Genomic DNA, 17557 nt, shown 5'->3' on the forward strand with positions numbered 1-17557 from the left:
CCCGGGTTAATTTCCGGTCCCACAGCCTAGTTCTGGGAACCACGGGAGTGGGTGACGTCATATCCGGCGTGTCGCGCTCGCGTGGCGGGCAGTCAGAAGCCTGGTGGGAGCGACGTTGAAACCTTCCCCTTGAACGCCAGTCCCTGTGTCTAGATTTTCTTATTTTCATTCATTCATTTATCAGTCACAGCACCCAGTAACAGTTCAACAAACACTCGTCACACGAATGAATGAAATCTGGGACTTCTCACGTGCCAGGCCTGGGCTCTGGGTGTCTGTCATGCATTCCTCACTAGAATCCTGACATAGGTGGTATTGTCCCCATTTTACAGACAAGTAACCAAAGTTGACAAAAACTGCGAAATCGCCATGATGCAGTTTGCTGCCCCTTCTAGATCTGCACTGTTTCCTCTGACCATTTCTTAAACAGGTGACAATAGGGGGCAGGGTAGGGGGGAGTAGGGAGTGGGGTGCAAGGCAGTGGGCCACCTCCCAAAAAATTGGAAATAGTTCTTGATGGTTAAGCGTCCAACTTTGCCTCAAGTCGTGATCTCACAGTTGGTGGTTTGAGCCCTGCCATGGGCTCTGGGCTGACAGTGTGGCCTGCTTGGGATTCTCTCCCTCTCTCTGCCCCTGTCCCACTTGCGCTCTCTCTCAAAATAAATAAAAATATATGTATTTCTTGAGCTGAGCGTTCCAAGGACACATACCCTAACTATTGATAGGCACAAGCCTTCCTGAGGAGTCATTTTCCCTGGGGGGAAAAAAAAAAAAAACAACAAAACCCTCTAGTTTCTTATAAAATAATCTGAGACTGATCGTCTGTCTACAAAATGGAGAGAACTATTTCCCATCACTGAAACAATGGGGAATTCGTGAGAGCATCAGACTAAATAGCTGTTTCTATTCAAGAGGGACCCCATCAGCTCTGGTCACCACTATTTTTTTTTTTTTTAATTTATTATTTATTTTTGAGAGAGTGCGAGCAAGGGAGGGGCAGAGAGAGAGGAAGATCTCAAAGAGGCTCTGTAGTGCCAGAGCTGAGCCCGACGCGGGGCTCGAATTCACAAACCAGATAATGACCTGAGCCAAAATCAAGTCGGACCCTCAACCGAGCCACCCAGACGCCATTAAAAAAATATTTTTAATGTTTATTTTGAGTGAAAGAGTGCGAGTGGGGGAGGGGCAGAGAGAGGGAGACAGACCCTGAAGCGGGCTCCAGTCTGAGCTGTCAGCACAAGAGCCTGACACGGGGCTCAAACCCATGAACCGCAAGATCACGACCTGAGAGGAAGTCAGATGCTTAACCGAAGAAGCCACCCAGGCGCCTCTCTGGTCACCACGATTAACTAGGCCCACTAAAATCTGATGACCTTGCCGGACTCCTCTGTGAAAACACTGGCCTCTGGCAAGTTGAAGACCACTTGCACTTGTTCATTTTGCTGAACCGATGAGGCTTATGCTGAAGCTAGATGAAAATCTCAGCCCCTCGGGCTTCTTCTAAGGGTCTGTGGCTCAGGCCAGAACTAGAATCCAGACACCAACAGTTATTTATGGTTTATCTCTTTATTGTTTCTCCTTTTATCAAAACCTGTCACAGCTGGGGGCCAAGAGGAAGTAAAAAAAATTGCCACAAATATTCCCCCTTGTCCCCAGTTAGTCCTGTCCCACCCCCCGCCCAGCGCTTCGGGCCAACCCTGGGCACACATGATCATCTCCCCCCACCCTCAGCCTTCTCGGAACAATAAATACAGGTGACCGTGATTCAATGAAACCACAACTGATTTCTCCATCTTGAATGCCCCTCAAGGGGACAAAAAGGGGGCCAAAGAAGTTTAATGCCCATCCCCTCTTAAAGGAGAGTGGACACTTCTTCCCCCTAAGGGACAGGGGAGACAGAACTGCCCCTGTCAGAACTGCAGCAGCTCTAGAAGCAATCAGGGAGAGGAAAGGTTGGGGTGACAGGGAAGAGGATGTTCTCCAGCAACCTCACTCCTTTGATCCATTCATCCCTTATCAGGTAAGGGGTGGTCCCAGTGTATCAGTGGGGCATAAAAAGGGGAGCGCTGACAGAGAAGAATCAGGAGGAAGAAATAAAAGGAGGGAGAGCAGTTTGGTGGGGAGAGGAGGGGGAGGAGAAAAGGAGCCCTAAAGCTCACTGCCCTCATCTTCTTCCAAGAAACGGCATCAACACACAAGAGGTATGAATGAAGAGGGTCTGGAGGGGATTCAGGGCCCCCAAAAGAAAGGAAAAAAAGAGAAAGCAAGGGCCTCGTGGTCCCCAGGTCTTCACAGGTGAATGTGCTCCAGTTAGAGCAACAGAGTGCTGGGGGAGTGGAGGGAGACGGTGTCAGTGGGGTGGGAGAGGTCGGGAGATCACAAGAGGAAGTTAGAGCCCAGGGACAGCTTCTCCTCCTGCCCAGATGTTGGCAGAATCTGGGTCTTCAGATAAGAAAGGTGAAGTGTGGGGAGGGTCACACTCCAAGGCAGAAGGAAGAGGAACTCTTATCACCGCCGCACCCCTCCCACCCCCCGGCATCCCTTGGGTTATCGCAGGTGAATACTCCAGTCAGATGCCACGCTGATGCCAGGCTTGCGCAGGATCAACACAGAGGTCTCAGGGTCGTGCTGGAAGGACAGGCGGCTTTCGGGAGATCCTGGTGGAAAAAAAAGAAAGTTCCACACCTATAGCAACAGGTTATGGCACAGCAACTACTTTCCTATGGGCAAGGTGTCCCCGGCCCCGCCCCTACATCCCCTCTGTCCCCACCCCAGGGGCCAGCCTTGCTCTTCACCTTTTGTCTGGAGTACCACGGCTGCTGGCTTTCCGGCCCCTATTATCACCACCCGCTCAATCCAGATGGGTGTCTCAAAGTGGCCTCTGGGGTCTGCTGAGCTAGAGGGGGCAAAAGCAAATGCCCATCAGGGAGAAAGATGTCAGAGCCGAAGGAAGGACGAGACCTTAAACAAGGTCATACGCAAGGTCATAACACAAGAGAAGAGCACAATGTGCGGTGAGCATCCCCGAGGCTACCAAGGAAGAATGGGCACTTCGTTACCTGGAGACCAGGGTGTTGCCAGAGAATGAGAACCGACGTAGCAGGAACTCATGGCGAGTCTGATAGTTGAACGTGTGCCCATCATCTAGAAACAGCTCTCCTTGGGCGGTACCCTGAGCAGGAGGTAGGATGGATGAGAGCCTGGGCCCAAGAGGGAGTGAGGGGCACTCCGCGGGGGACTGAAGCCCAGTAAGGGAGCAGAGGGCTGAGGGGGCTCCCTGTCCATGTGCTCACCTGGGGACTGAGAGCAACGAAAAGAGTGATGGGGTCATCCTTCATGCAGTCGGAAGAGCGCCGCACCCGCATCCATCGGGGGATAATGGTCCCTCCACGCTGGAACACGGGGATCTAGGGCGAGAGCAGCGCTGGGATAAAGTTGCCCCACTGTCCCATCTTGGGCCCTGCAGTGTCTCTTGCTCTTCCCCATCTGTGCCCACTTAAGTCCTGGACCCTGAAGCACACACTCTCTCCTTCTGGAAACTTACAGACAGATGGAGCTGGCAGTTGGGCTGGGCATACTCACACTGCTTAGAGTGACAGGCAGGTACAGGGTCTGGGGACCATAGTGCTTCTGGTAGCTCTGAGTGTCATACCACACCTGTGGGTGGCAGGAGAGATACTTGGTCACTCACCACACAGGGCCCCCATCCCATTTACCCTCTTTGGCCTCTACCACCTTTCCCCACCGCACCCTTTCTTCCTTAACTCACCTCCCCTTGGCCAGGCAGATAGACCTGCACGCCATGAGCCCCGGAGTCTGATACGGGGTGAACCAGTAACGCATCCCCTAAGACACACCAGAATCAACTGTGAACTGAGGGGGTCGGTTCCCAGACAGGGAGCACCAGAACGCCTGCCCAGCCTCACTCACTCCTCCCTCCCTGGGCGTCTACAGCCACCCCCGCCCCCCCAAACCACCACAGGTGCTCACTGCTCAGCCCTATCCCAACCCACCATCATCTGCCCTCCCCGTTTCTTACCAAGCAGGAACTGATCATCTATACTGAAGGTGGTCACATCCTGAGGATAATGCACCCACAGGGGCCTAGGGAGGAAGCAAGACAAGAAAGGAAGGCACCTGCTGTCTTGGCAGATGTCAAAGATGCTGCCCCAGGAACTGGAGGAAAGAACAGCACGACCCAGGAGCTTGCAACCAGACAGCCCAACTGACCTGAAGGCCTCAGCTATGCACCCTACCCTGGGGCTAGTCACTGAACTTGCTAACCCATCTCCTTGCCTCCTCCTCCCCTGTCCCATCTTGAAACATTCTCCCCGCAACTCTCCAGTGGCCATTTTGTCGTCCTGGGTCAGGTGAAATTTTCCTCTCCCACATCATCTTCTACCTCTCTCTCCGGTTCCTTACCCTGAGACACACAAGGCTTTCTATTCCTGGAACACAACAAACTCATTGCCACTTGTACAATTTCTGCACTTGCAGCCTCCTCTGTGGGAACACTCTTCCTTGAGGTCACAGGCCATCTTCTTCATTAGTCAGGCCACCTCTCACATGCCCTTCTTCTTAAGAAGGCCATTTGTAGAAATTAATTCCATATCCCTGTTCTATTTTTTCAAAGAGCACTGTTGGCAATTTTCTTATTTGTATATTTGCATACGTCCGTCTGTCTTGCTCCCAAGGACAGAAGGACTCGTCTGCCTTGGTTCAGCCTCTGGGGATAGCGATGAACAACGCCTGGCAGTAATGTTTACTGCTACTCATCCCCTTTATTATTTTCTTACTCTTGACCTTGAAACCAGAGTCTCCCTCTTTTATAAGGCCCTGGTGGGTGACAAGAGAGGCCCAGAGATGGAACCCAGTCCCCACTGTCCCTCAGCCACCTCGACCCACTCTACACAGACCCAGCTGAATGCCTTACCTCATGACAGGAATGCCTTCACGATGAGCCTGATAGAAGAGAGTGTACCAGAAGGGCAGCAAGGAATACCGCTGGCCCAAGGCATCTCGGATTATGTCATGGTACTGAGTAGGTAAGAGCCAGGGCTCTCGCCGCCCAGTGTCCAAGTGTGCGTGTGCCCGGAAGAATGGCTGGTAGGCACCCATCTGGTACCAGCGCACAAGGAGCTCTGGCTCTGGATTTTTGAAGAAACCGCCCACATCCGCTAAGAAAGGGGAGGGAGGAAGCAGGTTGGAAAAGTGGGTGAAGGAGGGCTGCTGCCTAAGGAGCTCCCCCAGGCCCCACCCTGGACCCTCAGCTTGCTCTGTTCACGCCTGGGTCCCGCGCCCTCTACTTGCTCCTCTCCCACCAGACCAAGACCCCCAATTCCTCCCCCTCTCACCTCCGCAGAAGGAAAGTCCCACCAGCCCCAAGCTGAGACACATAGGGATAGATATCTTCAAATGGTCCCATTCAGCAGTGTTGTCCCCTGTCCACACAGCTCCTAAGGAAGACAGGGAGATGGAGTTTGCAGACAGTGAAGGGCTCCGCTTTTCATACAGCTGACTCCTCCGACCTGCCACGTCCACTCTAGGGCCCCCAGGGTCCTGTTGACGAAGGCACGGCAAAATGCACAAAAGCACTTGAAAGGGGACAGGACCCCCGATCCCTGGTTCCCTTTGAGTACCAGGGACAGCGGGGTGGGGGATGCGGTGCGCTGTTCTCAGAGGACAGCTGTGTGGACGGACTGCTCGGAGAAGCAGGCCTTGGCGCGTCACTCTTCCAATCTGGCCTTCACACCCTCTGCCACAGCTCTGTTCTCCAAGTCTTACCGAAACGCTGGGAGCCGGCGAAGAAAGCCCTGCTCAGGACAAAGGGGCGCTCTAGGCCCCCAGAGCGCAGCACAAGCCCCTCCGCAGTCGCCATGTGCTGGGTGGAGACAGAAGAGGACGGGTGGTGAGGAGCAAAAAGCCTGCCGTCATCTGGTGCGAGTTCCCCGACCCTCAGGCCCTCCTCACTCAGCCTCTTACCACATAGAAGCCATAGATGTTATGCACGTCTCGGTGCTCCCAGCCCCCATAATGTTGCGCATCCTTGAGCATGGTAACCTCAGGACCATTGAACACAGATGGTTCGTTCATATCATTCCAGACATAGAGGTTGGGAGCTGAGCCCTAAGTACACAAGGCAGAAATAGGATCAGAAAGACAAAGGAGAGAAAGATGACAAACTATGAAAGAACTCCTAGGAATGCAAAAAGAAGCCCTTCTCAGGTCCTCCCAGGATCAAGCCTCGGGATAGATACAGGCAGCCAACCACAGCAGGGCTGGCCAGCGGAGAATGACAAGACTCACGGAGGCAGGGTGGGAAGGACAGACGCGGGGAGGGGAGGGGCTGGCGTACCTCATAATTGTCAAAGCTGAACATGTTAGCCCACCAGGCCCTCATCGTGGGATTGGTAAAGTCAGGGTACCCAGCTGCGCCTAGGACAAGTTAAGGGTGGCTGTCAACCTCCAAGGGGCCAAAGGGCTACCATCCTAACTCCTGGTTTCACGACAGCCTCTCCCTCAACTCTAGGCCCACCTACCTGGCCAGCACCAGCCCTCGTAGTCAGAGCCATCCCGGGTTTTGACATACAGACCCCGGTTCTGCAACTCCTCGTGTACGCGGTAGCCGGAGTCCACCTTGATGTGGGGGTCCACGATGGTCACCAGCTGCGGGCAAGGAACATGGGCGCTCAGAGCTCTCCAGGGCTGCTGTGCCTGAGAAGACTAAGCATGGCCACAGTCCTCTCACCTTCCGCCTCTTGGAGGCCAAGTGTTCGAGCATGGTAAGGGGCTGGGGGAAACGGCTGGGATCCCAGGTGAAGTACCGCTTGCCATCAGCATGCTCGATGTCCAGCCAAATGACATCACAGGGCAGGTTGTGATCATCGAAGCCCTGATCGACTTCCAGCACATCGGCCTCATCCCGATAGTTCCAGCGGCTCTGGTGGTAGCCGAGGGAGAAGAGCGGGGGCAATGCCTGGGTCCCTGCAGGCACGGGGGTCACAGTGGGGTCAGGCCCAACCCGGGGCCAATGGGAACACCCAGAAATCGAGGGAAGTTTGTCAACTAGACAGAAAGCGAAGGGTGTGGAGCCAGGAAGTAGGCTGAGGCACAGGATTTTTGAAAATGCAGTCATCCCTTTCAAGAAGACAAGGGCCAGCAAAGGAGGCTGCTGGCTGGCAGAGAGGGGACGCGCGTACCTGTGAGGCTGGCATACTGCCGGAACACATCAGACACGGAGGGCCCAAGCAGCAGGAAGACATCAACGATGCCACTCTCTGACATCCAGCGGACATCTGTCTGCGGGGTCTCCCCAGAGCCCTGCAGGTAGTCTAGCATCTTCCCAAACAGGGTCTACAGAGGGAACCACAGACACAGGTCTAACACCTACCCTCTTCTTCCCTGACCCGGCGACAAAGCCAGTGTTCTCAGAATCCTCACACAGCTGGCTCCTAACAAGTCACTCTGGGCTGAGGAGGTGAAGGGTCACCTCCTCAGTAAGGCTTTCCCGAACCACACCATAAAAGCAGCACTGTCCCCATCCCCAGCACGTGACCACTGCATTTCTTTCCCAGCACTTACCACCACTGAACTCCCCTGCCTTGTTACATGTCTAACGTCTGTCTTCCACCCTGACAGCGAGGATCTTTCCTACCTCAATGAGCAATACATTCCCAGCACCTAGAAAAGTATCTAGTACGTGATGTGGAGTCAATAAGAAATGTACCAACAATAAGTGCAGAAAGGGCAATACCTTCCCCATTAGTATGTGTTTTCTGGAAATTACTGGGGAATTCACATGCTGCTCCCAAGGCCAAGGGCCTCTTCTCCGTTGCAGTCCCCAAACAGGTACCCCTGTGGGCCTCCCGCCAGCCTCTTTAAAGCAAATGCCCTAGCACATTCGTTTGTCTCAGGCCTGATGATGCACTCATTGCTCCCCGCCTGCACACTCACCTTCCCTGCAGTGTTAGAAGATATGTCAACCCAGGTCTCTGCGGCATTGAGCCAGAAGATGCCCAAGTCTCGGTGAGGGCTGTGTGCCAGGAGCACAGGCACAGACCCATACAAGGCCATGGGGTTGTAGAGCTCATACTGGAATACATCCAAATTGTAGAGGCGATACGGCTCCCCACCCCTGAAGGCAGACAGACAGACTGGCCTTAGGCTGTGGCACTCACAACCTCCACCCCACAGATATAGGTGAGTAATAAGAACTCGTTCCTCTACCCTTACTTGAAGAATTTTCTGATCACCAAGGAGATCTGGCCTCAGGAAGTGGTTCAGGCTTGTCTGGAGTATCCAAACTGCATGGACACCACCCCACAGCCTCAACTCCCGACCTCTCTCTCCCCTCCCCTCCATGTCCTGGTGTCACCATGGGACTCACTCAGTGACCTTCAGCCGCAGGTTTTCAGCATGCTCAGGGATCCCATACACGTGCTCCATGCCTGGCAGAGAGAAGTCCAAACCCACAGACGTGGGGCCTGGAAGGAAAGCAAAAACTGGGCTCCAGAACTCCCGTTTGACAAGGAGTCCCTGCATCCCTGTCCAAGGCTCTTGCGGTCCCTCACCATATGGCTTGCTGTCAGAGTGGGTTTTGAATGTCTCCTCCCAGGCTCCTGGCTCATCTTTCTCTGCCTTCCCCTGGGTCTCCTCTGGCTGTGAGGAGGAAAGCAGACCACCTCCAATCACACATAGCTCTCTCTTCCCCCACCCTTTTCTAAATTCCGTCTCCGATGAGGAGAACTGAGCTCAAATTTCCTGTGGGCCTTTCCCCTCCAGCCTCCCGGCCAGCCCTGTGCCCCAACCACCTGGCCCACCGACTTGCCTTGTCACCGTCCCCAGGCGTTTCCTCGGGCTGGTCCCCACCACCCTCAGCTGGGTCTTTTGATCCTTGCCTGGAAGGTAGGAGAGCTGTCTGCTCCAATCCAGAGGGGGCAGGGACGAGGGGCTAGTGGAAGGAGGGGTAAGGGAATAGAGAGCCAAGGGTCCAAAGGAACGAAGGCATTGGAGGAAGGGACTGAATGTTAAAGCTTGGTGAGGGACCCCAGCGAGCAGATAAATGTGCCAAGGACGGGGAGAGAAATGAGGAAGGGAGATGAGTAAATGCCACCAGGAGGGGCCTTCCACACACAGGACCAAATCCCCAGCCTCTGCCCGCTTCCAGAAGAGACAGGCAGGATGGCTCCAGTGCCTGCATTGGGAATGCCAGTGCTGGCTATGCTGCCTCCGAGACTCTGGCCCCAACTACTGTCACCGGGCCTCTTGGCCTGACACCAGGGTTTTACAAAGGCAAGTGGGTCATACCATGGTCAAGCCTCTACGGATATATGCAGGGACTCAAACAAGAGGTTCTGCCAAAGAATGCTTTCAAGGGCAGCTGGCAAGCAGCTCTACCTAGAGCCTCAGTGCGCCCCAGCTGAGAGCTAGAAACCCCAGCAACAGGCAGTATCTCTCCACCCCTTGGCAAAGCAAGAAGCTGCCTACATTCCTCAAGGACTTCCAGCATTTCATCTTCCTTCTCCCAGGGGGCTCCCAGCCAAGGGAACAGGGAAGAGTGACCAGATACCCACATACCTGGGGAAAGAAGGGTGAGGGCAGGGTGGGGCATGGGAAGGTCTGGGGCACCTTCCCTTGGGGGCCAGAGTAAAGGGCAGGTAAGGGCAGAGGAACAGATACAGTACCAGCGGCCATGGATTTACCTAGAGAAAAGGTTCTTGATCTTATCCCAAATGCTACCGAGCGTGACACTAACTTTATCCGAGAAACTGGGGCAGGAGGAGATGGGTAGGGAAGGGGGAAAGGAGGCACAAAACCAACACAAAAACAGAAACATAAAAGTGAGTTTCAGTCGACAAACTTCCAGAGATGGGGGGGTGGGGGGAAAAGAAACAAAACAAAACAAAACAAAACAAAACAAAACAAAACAAAACAAAAAAAACAAAAACAAAAAAAACAAAAAAAAGGAAGAAAATAAATCTGGGAAATGTGATGGTGTGAGAGGGGAAGGAGGAAAAGGCAGACCCAGGCAGGCCTCCCAGAGGAGGTGCCCAGGGTACAGCTCAGGGACAAAACTGACTTGCCTCCTGGTCTGTACAGGAAACGGAGAAAACTGTGACCCGGGTCTGCTTCCTACCCTCCCTGAGAGTCAGCTTCTCCCAGCCCCCGCCCCCTACCTGGTGGTCCTGCCACCCTGTCCCCTCCCAGGGAACCAGTGCCAAACCCACCACACCCCTAGGCTCTTTTACACCAGGTCCCTTCCGGTCCCAGGCCCCGTACTCACGGGACCCTGGGGGCCCTCTGGTGCTCAAAATCCAAGAGTCCTCGGGCATTGACACTGAGCAGAAGGCTGCGGTCCTCTAGCAGGTCAAGGCGGAACGGCCGCGCCGTCAAGATGATTTTATAGGGTCCCTCAGCCACAGTAAGCTCCACGCTGTTGTCGTCACGGCCAGAGACAGAAAGCCTGGGAAAGAGATCAGAAGGGATACAAGGAAGTGCAAAGGATCAAAAGTAGTCACGACACTTCAGAAGAGAGGGGACCTGCGAAGGGCTATAGGCGTGTGGGGACAGTGCCAAGGATGGACAAATCAAAGGAATCAGGTAAGCGCTGGGCAACGGACCCAAGCATACGTAGAAGTTCCAAATGTAACAGAGGTAGCATGGCAGTTCGGTGAGGAAAGGACTATCCGATAGTGAAGGAGGAAAAACATTTTGGGAATAGGAAGAAAATGGTACTATCTATATTCCTACCTCATACTAGATACTAATATCAACTCCAGACAGGTTATGATTCTTTAACTTTTTTTTTAAAGTAATCCCTACACCCAACGTGGGGCTTGATCTCATGACTCTGAGATCAAGAGTCACATGCTCTACTGACTGAGCTCGCCAGGCACCCCTGAGGTAAGATTTTTAGAAGATGTAAACTTGAAAAAAAAATTTTTTTTTCTGACTTTGAAATAGAGAATTATTTAAACATACCTTAGGGGCACCTGGGTGGCTCAGTTGGTTAAGCATCTAACCTTGGCTCAGGTCATGATCTCACAGTTCATGAGCGTGAGCACCTCACTAGGTGAGCTTGAGCCCCGCTTCAGGTGAGGTCGAGCCCTGCATTGGGCAAGCTCAAGCCCCGCTTTGGGTGAGCCCCACTTCCCTCTCCCTCCTTCTCTCTCTGCCCCTCACTCGAGCCCTCTCTCGCTCAAAAAAATAAACAAATAAAAAATAAACACAACTTAGAGGGCACCTGGGTGGCTCAATCAGTTATGCGTCCGACTTCGGCTCAGGTCATGATCTCACAGAGCCCACTTCAGATCCTCTGTCCCCCTCTCTCTCTGCCCCTCCCCTGCTTGCACACGCTCTCTCTCAAAAATAAACATTAAAACACAGAAAACACAACTTAGAAAGTGCTAACACCAGAAAGTAAAGATTGATATTCATGACAACATTTCAAATCCAGAATTCCTGCTTATCAAATCCAAATTTTCTCATTCAGATGTCATCAAACCAAGAAAAGTTTGAAAAACTGTCCCAGTCTAGAGAAGCCTAAGGAGACTTGACAACTAAATACGTTATCCTAGGGGGGGATCCTGGAAAAAGGATAAAAACTATTAGATAAACTTTTATTAGATAAAAACTAGGGAAACCTGAATAAAACATGGACTTTAGTTAGTAACAATGATATCAAGCCATCAGGGATGACAAATGTACTGCATTAATACTAACAACAGGGAAAGAGGAGTGCAGGGTATACAAGAACTCTCGTAAGATCCTTGCACTACAGATCTAAAACTATTCTAAAATAAAAAATTTTTTTCAAGACACCTTTAGGAGAGTAAAAAGATAAGCTACAAACTGGAAAAGGATAGAGCTACAATACAGGTAAGTGAGAAAGGATCAAGACTAATGAATGGGGCGCCTGGGTGACTTAGTCAGCTAAGCATCCAATTCTTGATTTCGGCTCAGGGGATGATCTCATGGCTCATGGGATCGAGCCCCGCATCAAGCTCTATGCTGACATCGTAGAGCCTGCTTAAGATTGTCCCTCTCCCTCTCTCTGTTCTCCTTCCCCACTTCCGTGCGCATACACACACACTCTCTCTCTCTCTCAAAATAAATAAATAAGCATAAAAAGAAAAAAAAAAACGACTAATGAATTTCTGGGGCACCCGGCTGGCTCAGTCGGTGGAGGATGCGACTCTTGATCTTGGGGTTATGAGTTTGAGCCCACCTTGGGTGCAGAGATTACTTTAAAAAAAAAAAAAAGAAAAAAAAACCAAACTAATGAATTTCTACAAATCAGTGAGGATGAACAACAGGAGAATGAGCAGAACTATGAACTAGCGTTTCACAGAATTATAAACCAGAACAGACAGACATGTGCAGCGGTGCTGTCTCACTAAAAAACTGGGAAAGACAACGAAGCCAAGAAAACCACACAGCATCATTCTACAGCCATTCTATCAACCAAAATTCAGTCCAATAGTATTAAGGGTTGCAGAAGATGTGGGTCAAAGAGGCCTTTTCTATACTGCTCGTGGAAGTGTAAATTGTCAGTTGCTCCGGCTCTACCTTGGAAAACAGTGTTTCCATATTCTACAACTCTGTGGCTCCTTTCCTAGCCCTGCCCCAAAGAGAAACTCGTGCACACGGACACAGGAGACATGGACAAGAGTGCTCACGCCAACACTCTGAATAGCAGAAATACTGGGAACCACCCAAGTGCCCCTGAATGTAGAAAGGGATCAATGGGGGGGGATATATTCATACGTTAATAGTCTACAGCAGTAAACGTGAATTTCTAAAGCTACATGCAACAGAGCTATATAAAGTTACGCAAAAAATGGAAATTCCAGGGGCAGCTGGGTGGATCAGTCAGTTGAGCACCCGACTCTTGATTTTGGCTCAGGTCGTGATCTCACAGTTTGTAAGATCAAGCCCCAAGCCAGGCTCCGTACTGGCAGCACGGAGCCTGCTTGGGATTCTCTCTCTCCCTTTCTTTCTGCCCCTTCTCCTGCACATGTGCGCTTGCTCCCTCTCTCCCCCAAAATAAATAAATAGATGTTAAAAAAAAAAAAAAAAAAAAAAGGAAATTCTAGAAGCCCACATTCACTAAGTTACTTGCCCTGTAACACTCAAAACCAAACACAACTACATAATTTATGGCTTAGGCACGTAAATACAAATATGTTTGTGTACATATGTTCTTACACATACACGATACAACTGTAAGAACAAAAAAACAAGGGAATGATAAACTTGAGAATAACAATCACCTGTGGGGGTGATCAGGGGCACAGGACAGGGAGAAGTATATGGTTGGGTTGGGTAAAGGGTATACAACGTGGAGGGTTCATCATATCGAATTGTAAATTAAGTACTTAATAGAAAGCCATGCACGGGGTGCCTGGCTGGCTCCGTCAGAAAAGCGCGGGACTCTTGATCTTGGGGTCATGGTTTTGAGCCCCACATTGGGCACAGAGATTACTGAAAAAAATAAATAAGCAAACTTAAAAAAAAAAGAGAGAGCCATACACGGAATACTCATAATGACAGCGTGGCATGACTCAAGAATTTGAGTAATCCTATCCCGAGTATCTGAGGAGAAAGAAAGAAAAAAAGAAAAGTAATCGGAAGGAGAGGTAAGGGAGGAACCAACCACACAGACATAATGCTGGAGGGCAAGACCTGGGGCCTTGTTTATTTCCTCTCCCATCGTCAGCACCTAGCCCGGGCCTGGCACAGAAACGGAGGCAACAGCTGTTTGCAGAATGAAAGAAGACAAAAAGCGAAAGAGAAAATACATAAAGCAGAGGGAGAAATGGAGCAAGGTTGAGGAGAGTGGCAAGATGCTAGTGAGCTGTTACCCAAAAGCAGAAAAGAAAGTCAGTCAAATAAAGTTGCATCAAGAAGGAGAAAGAGGCTGCGGAAATGGATAGGTTTCTCAGGAAAAATTTACCGAGCTGTAGGGGGATCAGCCACCAACACATCTGACACCCGGTATCGGGGCCGCCGGGGCTCCAGTTCATCAATCCTGATCCGAGTCATGTTCTTTTGAAGCCCTTGGAGCTCCAGCACCAGCAACACCTGTGGGGGCAGAGGTCTGGATGTGGCGAAGGGAGAGGGCTACACCACAGAATGCCCTCTGAACTCACTCCCTCCTGAGGGGTCTCCTCCTTATTCCTCCTAAAATCCCCAGATAGTTGGGAAAGGATGTTGGCTGGCTACAGGTTCACCTTTCCCGAATTACCCCTTAGCCATTTCTTCACCCCCACCAGACTCCTCCTTTTCTCCCCTGACCTTGGTGACCTCGTTGATCAGATGGACTGTGAGGGCATCAGGACCAAGTTGCAGAGAATCCAGCAAGGCTCGGTACGGAGAGAGGCCTGGCCGTATGCTCCGTTGCCTCCTGCCAAGCGAAATGGGAAGGTGGCAGGGTTCCCCGATGTTCCTAGGTCCCTCTACCACCTCAAGTGTCCCCAGGCTACCCAATCTGCCACAGCACCTCCCACGTTACCCCAGTTTCCATCCCACTCTCCAAGAAATATCATACTTGCAGAAGGAGCTCTCTTCACAGGTCTTAAAGTTGCTTCTATCCACAGCAAGGGTAACTCCCAGACAGACACCTAAACAAGTGAGTACCAAACCTGTCCAAGACCTGAGGAGAAAGAAGACAAAGAGGGAACGATCAGCACAGAGGTCAGAAAGGGCTCCACCTCCTGAGGTAAAGGCCCCTTCCCACCACAACCCTAAAAGGGGAGAAAGACAGAGTCTGGTTAAATAGAAAAGAAGGCAGAGTGGACATGGGGTGAAGCGTCAGGCGTGACAAGCTGGCTCGCTCACACCTTCCCTTCAAAAGGCACAGGAAGTGGACAAAGGATCTTTGGCCTTCACAGGCCCTGGTGTTGACTCTGGTTACATCAGCCTCTCAGAGGAAAGGAGCAGTAACAGCCAGTCCCGGGGGAAGTGGTGGTACCGTGTGAGGAAAAGAGAAACAAAGCGAGCCAGGCCTTCCCACGGGCAAGGCCTCAGGGGGAGCTAGGGTGAAAATGTTAAGGATGTACCCTCAGCTAGCCTGCTATCACAATAGAGTCCTAACATCCCCAGCACCCTAGGCATACTGGTCCTCTGATGTCTACTCCTGTATCTTCAAAATAAGTCACCACTACCACTACCTAAGCCTGAAAAACAAAAAATAACCGCTACATGTACGGAGCCCTAAGGTTCCTCCAGGGGCCTGGCTAACTGCCTATATCCCTAGTTTTCAATTTTCCCTGCAGTTTTTAAAAGTGCCAACACCTGGGTCTCGCTCCCAGCGATTCTGACCGAAGTGGCACGAAGCCGGGCGTCAGTTTTTTTAAATTTCCCAAAACAACTCTAATGGGCAACCACCATTCAAAACCACTTCTTTATACACACTACCTCTTTTTCATTTTTTTCGTTATTGTCTTTGTGAATGTAGGGTTGGGGTTTTTCCCAGATGGGAAAATTGAGGCATAATAGGTTGGATGATCCATCCAAAACTGAAAAGCTAATAAGGGGTGACATTGAGACTGAACTCAGCTCTGCCTGACTCCGGGGCCCACATACTTCACGATACACAATACAGCACACAACTTATGAAAAGTGCCTGCGTCATTAAGGACCATTACCCCAAGGTTACCACAAATTGTCACTTCCCCAATGTGCTCTCAAATGACAGAAAAGGGACTAATAGGCTTATTTGAACAAGTTAGTTTGAAAGATATGTTCGCGCATTCTGAGTAAACCCTAAACAGAGGTTCTCAAACTTTATTGTCTGTTAAGAATTACCTGCAGGACTTATTAAGTGCGTATCCCGGGAGTTCGGGAATCTGCATTTTAAACATCCTTTCCAGTGACTGATGCAGGTGTTCCAAATAGGGGAGAAAACACAACACATGATTCCTTTCTTCTCAGCCTTAAAAGTTTGCAACCTACTAGCTAACAAGGTAGCTAAAGGGTAGGGCTTACTATATACATTGTATCCAGCATTAGCCTCAATAGTGGCTTGAAACCTAAACTAAGGAAAATCACCAGAAAGGAAATCACCCAACACAGTAAGCCCTCCAGTTCCAGAAGAATATGCAAAGGAAGTCAGGCCACACAGAAAAGTGAGGAAAACACCAGGCACTGTGGTTTGATAGGCCAACCAGGAATAATCAGTAGCAAAACCAGCAGAAGAAATGCTACCAGAAAATTCAATAGCAAGGTTTGGGGCCCAACTCTTGAGGAGTGACTGCAGCAGGCACACTACACCACTGACCCCAGGTCTACCTGCCCAGAGCAGCAGTAATCAGACTTAAATACCCTCTGGAGTACTATCTGCACAATCTATAAAATGGGCTTGGAGAAATGCCAATGAGGATAGGATTTCTAAAAGATCTTTCAAATGTGACCTGTTGGAAGGCTCTATGTACTCAGGGATGCCTTGAACGCCCCAGAGCAAGAGGCGGTCACAAGCCAAAGTCAGGAATGAGCCACAGGGTAAGATGCACCCGTTTATTGTTTCAGATCACAGGCTTCCAGAGAGTTGAGTTTACAGTCCAATCTTTTTTTCACTGCTGGTTGACAGTACATGCCTCTCCCACCCCGGTATATCCGTTAGGTCCGGGTAAACGCTTTGTGGCGCTGGTGATTGTTTTGAACCGTTTTTGGTTTTTGCTTTTTTTGTAATATAAACTCGAGAGCGCAGACCAAACCATTCGACTGCATGTTGTGTTTGAGCACCATCATCCAGGCAGGCCGTGAAGTTAACGTGCCCAGAGACCGTGAATACCGAACAAGCCAGGGTTGGTGTCCACGTGAAGACAAGGGCAGGGCAGGGTCCGGGACTCTGGGGGGGTAGGGCAAGAAAGGTAGTGCAAGCCGGACAGCAAGCCGCGGTGCTTCCCGGCTGAGGGGCCCGCGGGGCAGCAGGCTGCGTTCCCGGAGGCCGGGCCGCGTCTCGTCCCCCGCCCCGATGGCCCCGCGCACTGCAGGAAGGAGGCGGCAGCGTTAACCGCCGCGAGCCGCCAAGCGAGGGGGGACGGCTGCGAGCGGCCAAAGCCAAGAAGAGCAAACGGCTGCAGCCCTCTTGAGCCGCCGGGCTGGAGCGGGAAGCCCCAGAAGCAAGGGCCCCCAACGCCGCGCGGATCTACCGCGAGGAAACTGGGGGCGCCTGAGGCCGCCTCCAGAGAGACAAAGGGTGCTCACGAGGCCGTGAGTGACAGAGTTTTAGGAGGACATACAGGAAAGAGAGATATGGGGCTTGGGGGGCCTGGGGGCGTCCCGGGCGTGCCCCGGGATTCCGGGCTCCTCACCGCCTCCTACGCGCCGCCACTGCCGCTACCGCCGCCATCTTGTGCCGGGTTTGCTCCTTGACCCCGAGCCTCCCCTCCCCCCGCGCGCGTTGAGCCACGTATCTTAGCGCCCGCCCCTTCCGGCCTCCTGATTGGCCCGGCCAGACAACGGCCGGGCGGCTACCCCATTGGCAGACCGCACACAATAAATGCCCGCGGAAGGCGGGGCCGGGGGCGTGGCCTGGTGGCGGGGGCGGGATTGT

General features: G+C 51.8%; 1 protein-coding gene across 2 annotated transcripts; it reads right to left on the reverse strand.

The window, feature by feature from the left end:
- Positions 1–1965: 1965 nt before the first annotated feature.
- On the reverse strand, positions 1966–17413 carry GANAB (glucosidase II alpha subunit). 2 transcript variants are annotated; one of them, XM_007091970.3, is made up of 25 exons: positions 17316–17413; positions 14549–14653; positions 14296–14404; positions 13955–14082; positions 10283–10462; positions 9702–9767; positions 8828–8897; positions 8571–8658; positions 8387–8483; positions 7954–8134; positions 7200–7353; positions 6749–6984; positions 6540–6666; positions 6356–6435; positions 5983–6126; positions 5785–5881; positions 5355–5456; positions 4934–5177; positions 4040–4104; positions 3770–3846; positions 3583–3657; positions 3294–3407; positions 3060–3172; positions 2796–2896; positions 1966–2657 (listed from the first exon to the last, which is right to left on the reverse strand). In XM_007091970.3, the coding sequence occupies exons 1-25, from the start codon at positions 17351–17353 to the stop codon at positions 2548–2550; spliced, it is 2901 nt and encodes a 966-aa protein (XP_007092032.2). In that variant the 5' UTR covers positions 17354–17413; the 3' UTR covers positions 1966–2547. The 2 variants fall into 2 exon arrangements, with proteins under 2 accessions (XP_007092032.2, XP_007092033.2); XM_007091971.3 differs by lacking the exon at positions 9702–9767.
- Positions 17414–17557: the final 144 nt, after the last annotated feature.

This window comes from Panthera tigris, chromosome D1, assembly GCF_018350195.1.
Source record: "Panthera tigris isolate Pti1 chromosome D1, P.tigris_Pti1_mat1.1, whole genome shotgun sequence".
NCBI lineage: Eukaryota > Metazoa > Chordata > Mammalia > Carnivora > Felidae > Panthera > Panthera tigris.

What these genes read in the sequence shown, in the direction of transcription:
- GANAB (XM_007091970.3), bottom strand. Translation starts at nt 17,353, where the DNA reads ATGGCGGCGGTAGCGGCAGTGGCGGCGCGTAGGAGGCG. An exon ending in GGGACTTTCCTTCTGCGGAG is followed by an intron (nt 5,178 to 5,354) that starts GTGAGAGGGGGA and finishes CCCCTTTCTTAG; the next exon opens with CGGATGTGGGCGGTTTCTTC. An exon ending in AGATGATCAGTTCCTGCTTG is followed by an intron (nt 3,847 to 4,039) that starts GTAAGAAACGGG and finishes GGTGTGTCTTAG; the next exon opens with GGGATGCGTTACTGGTTCAC.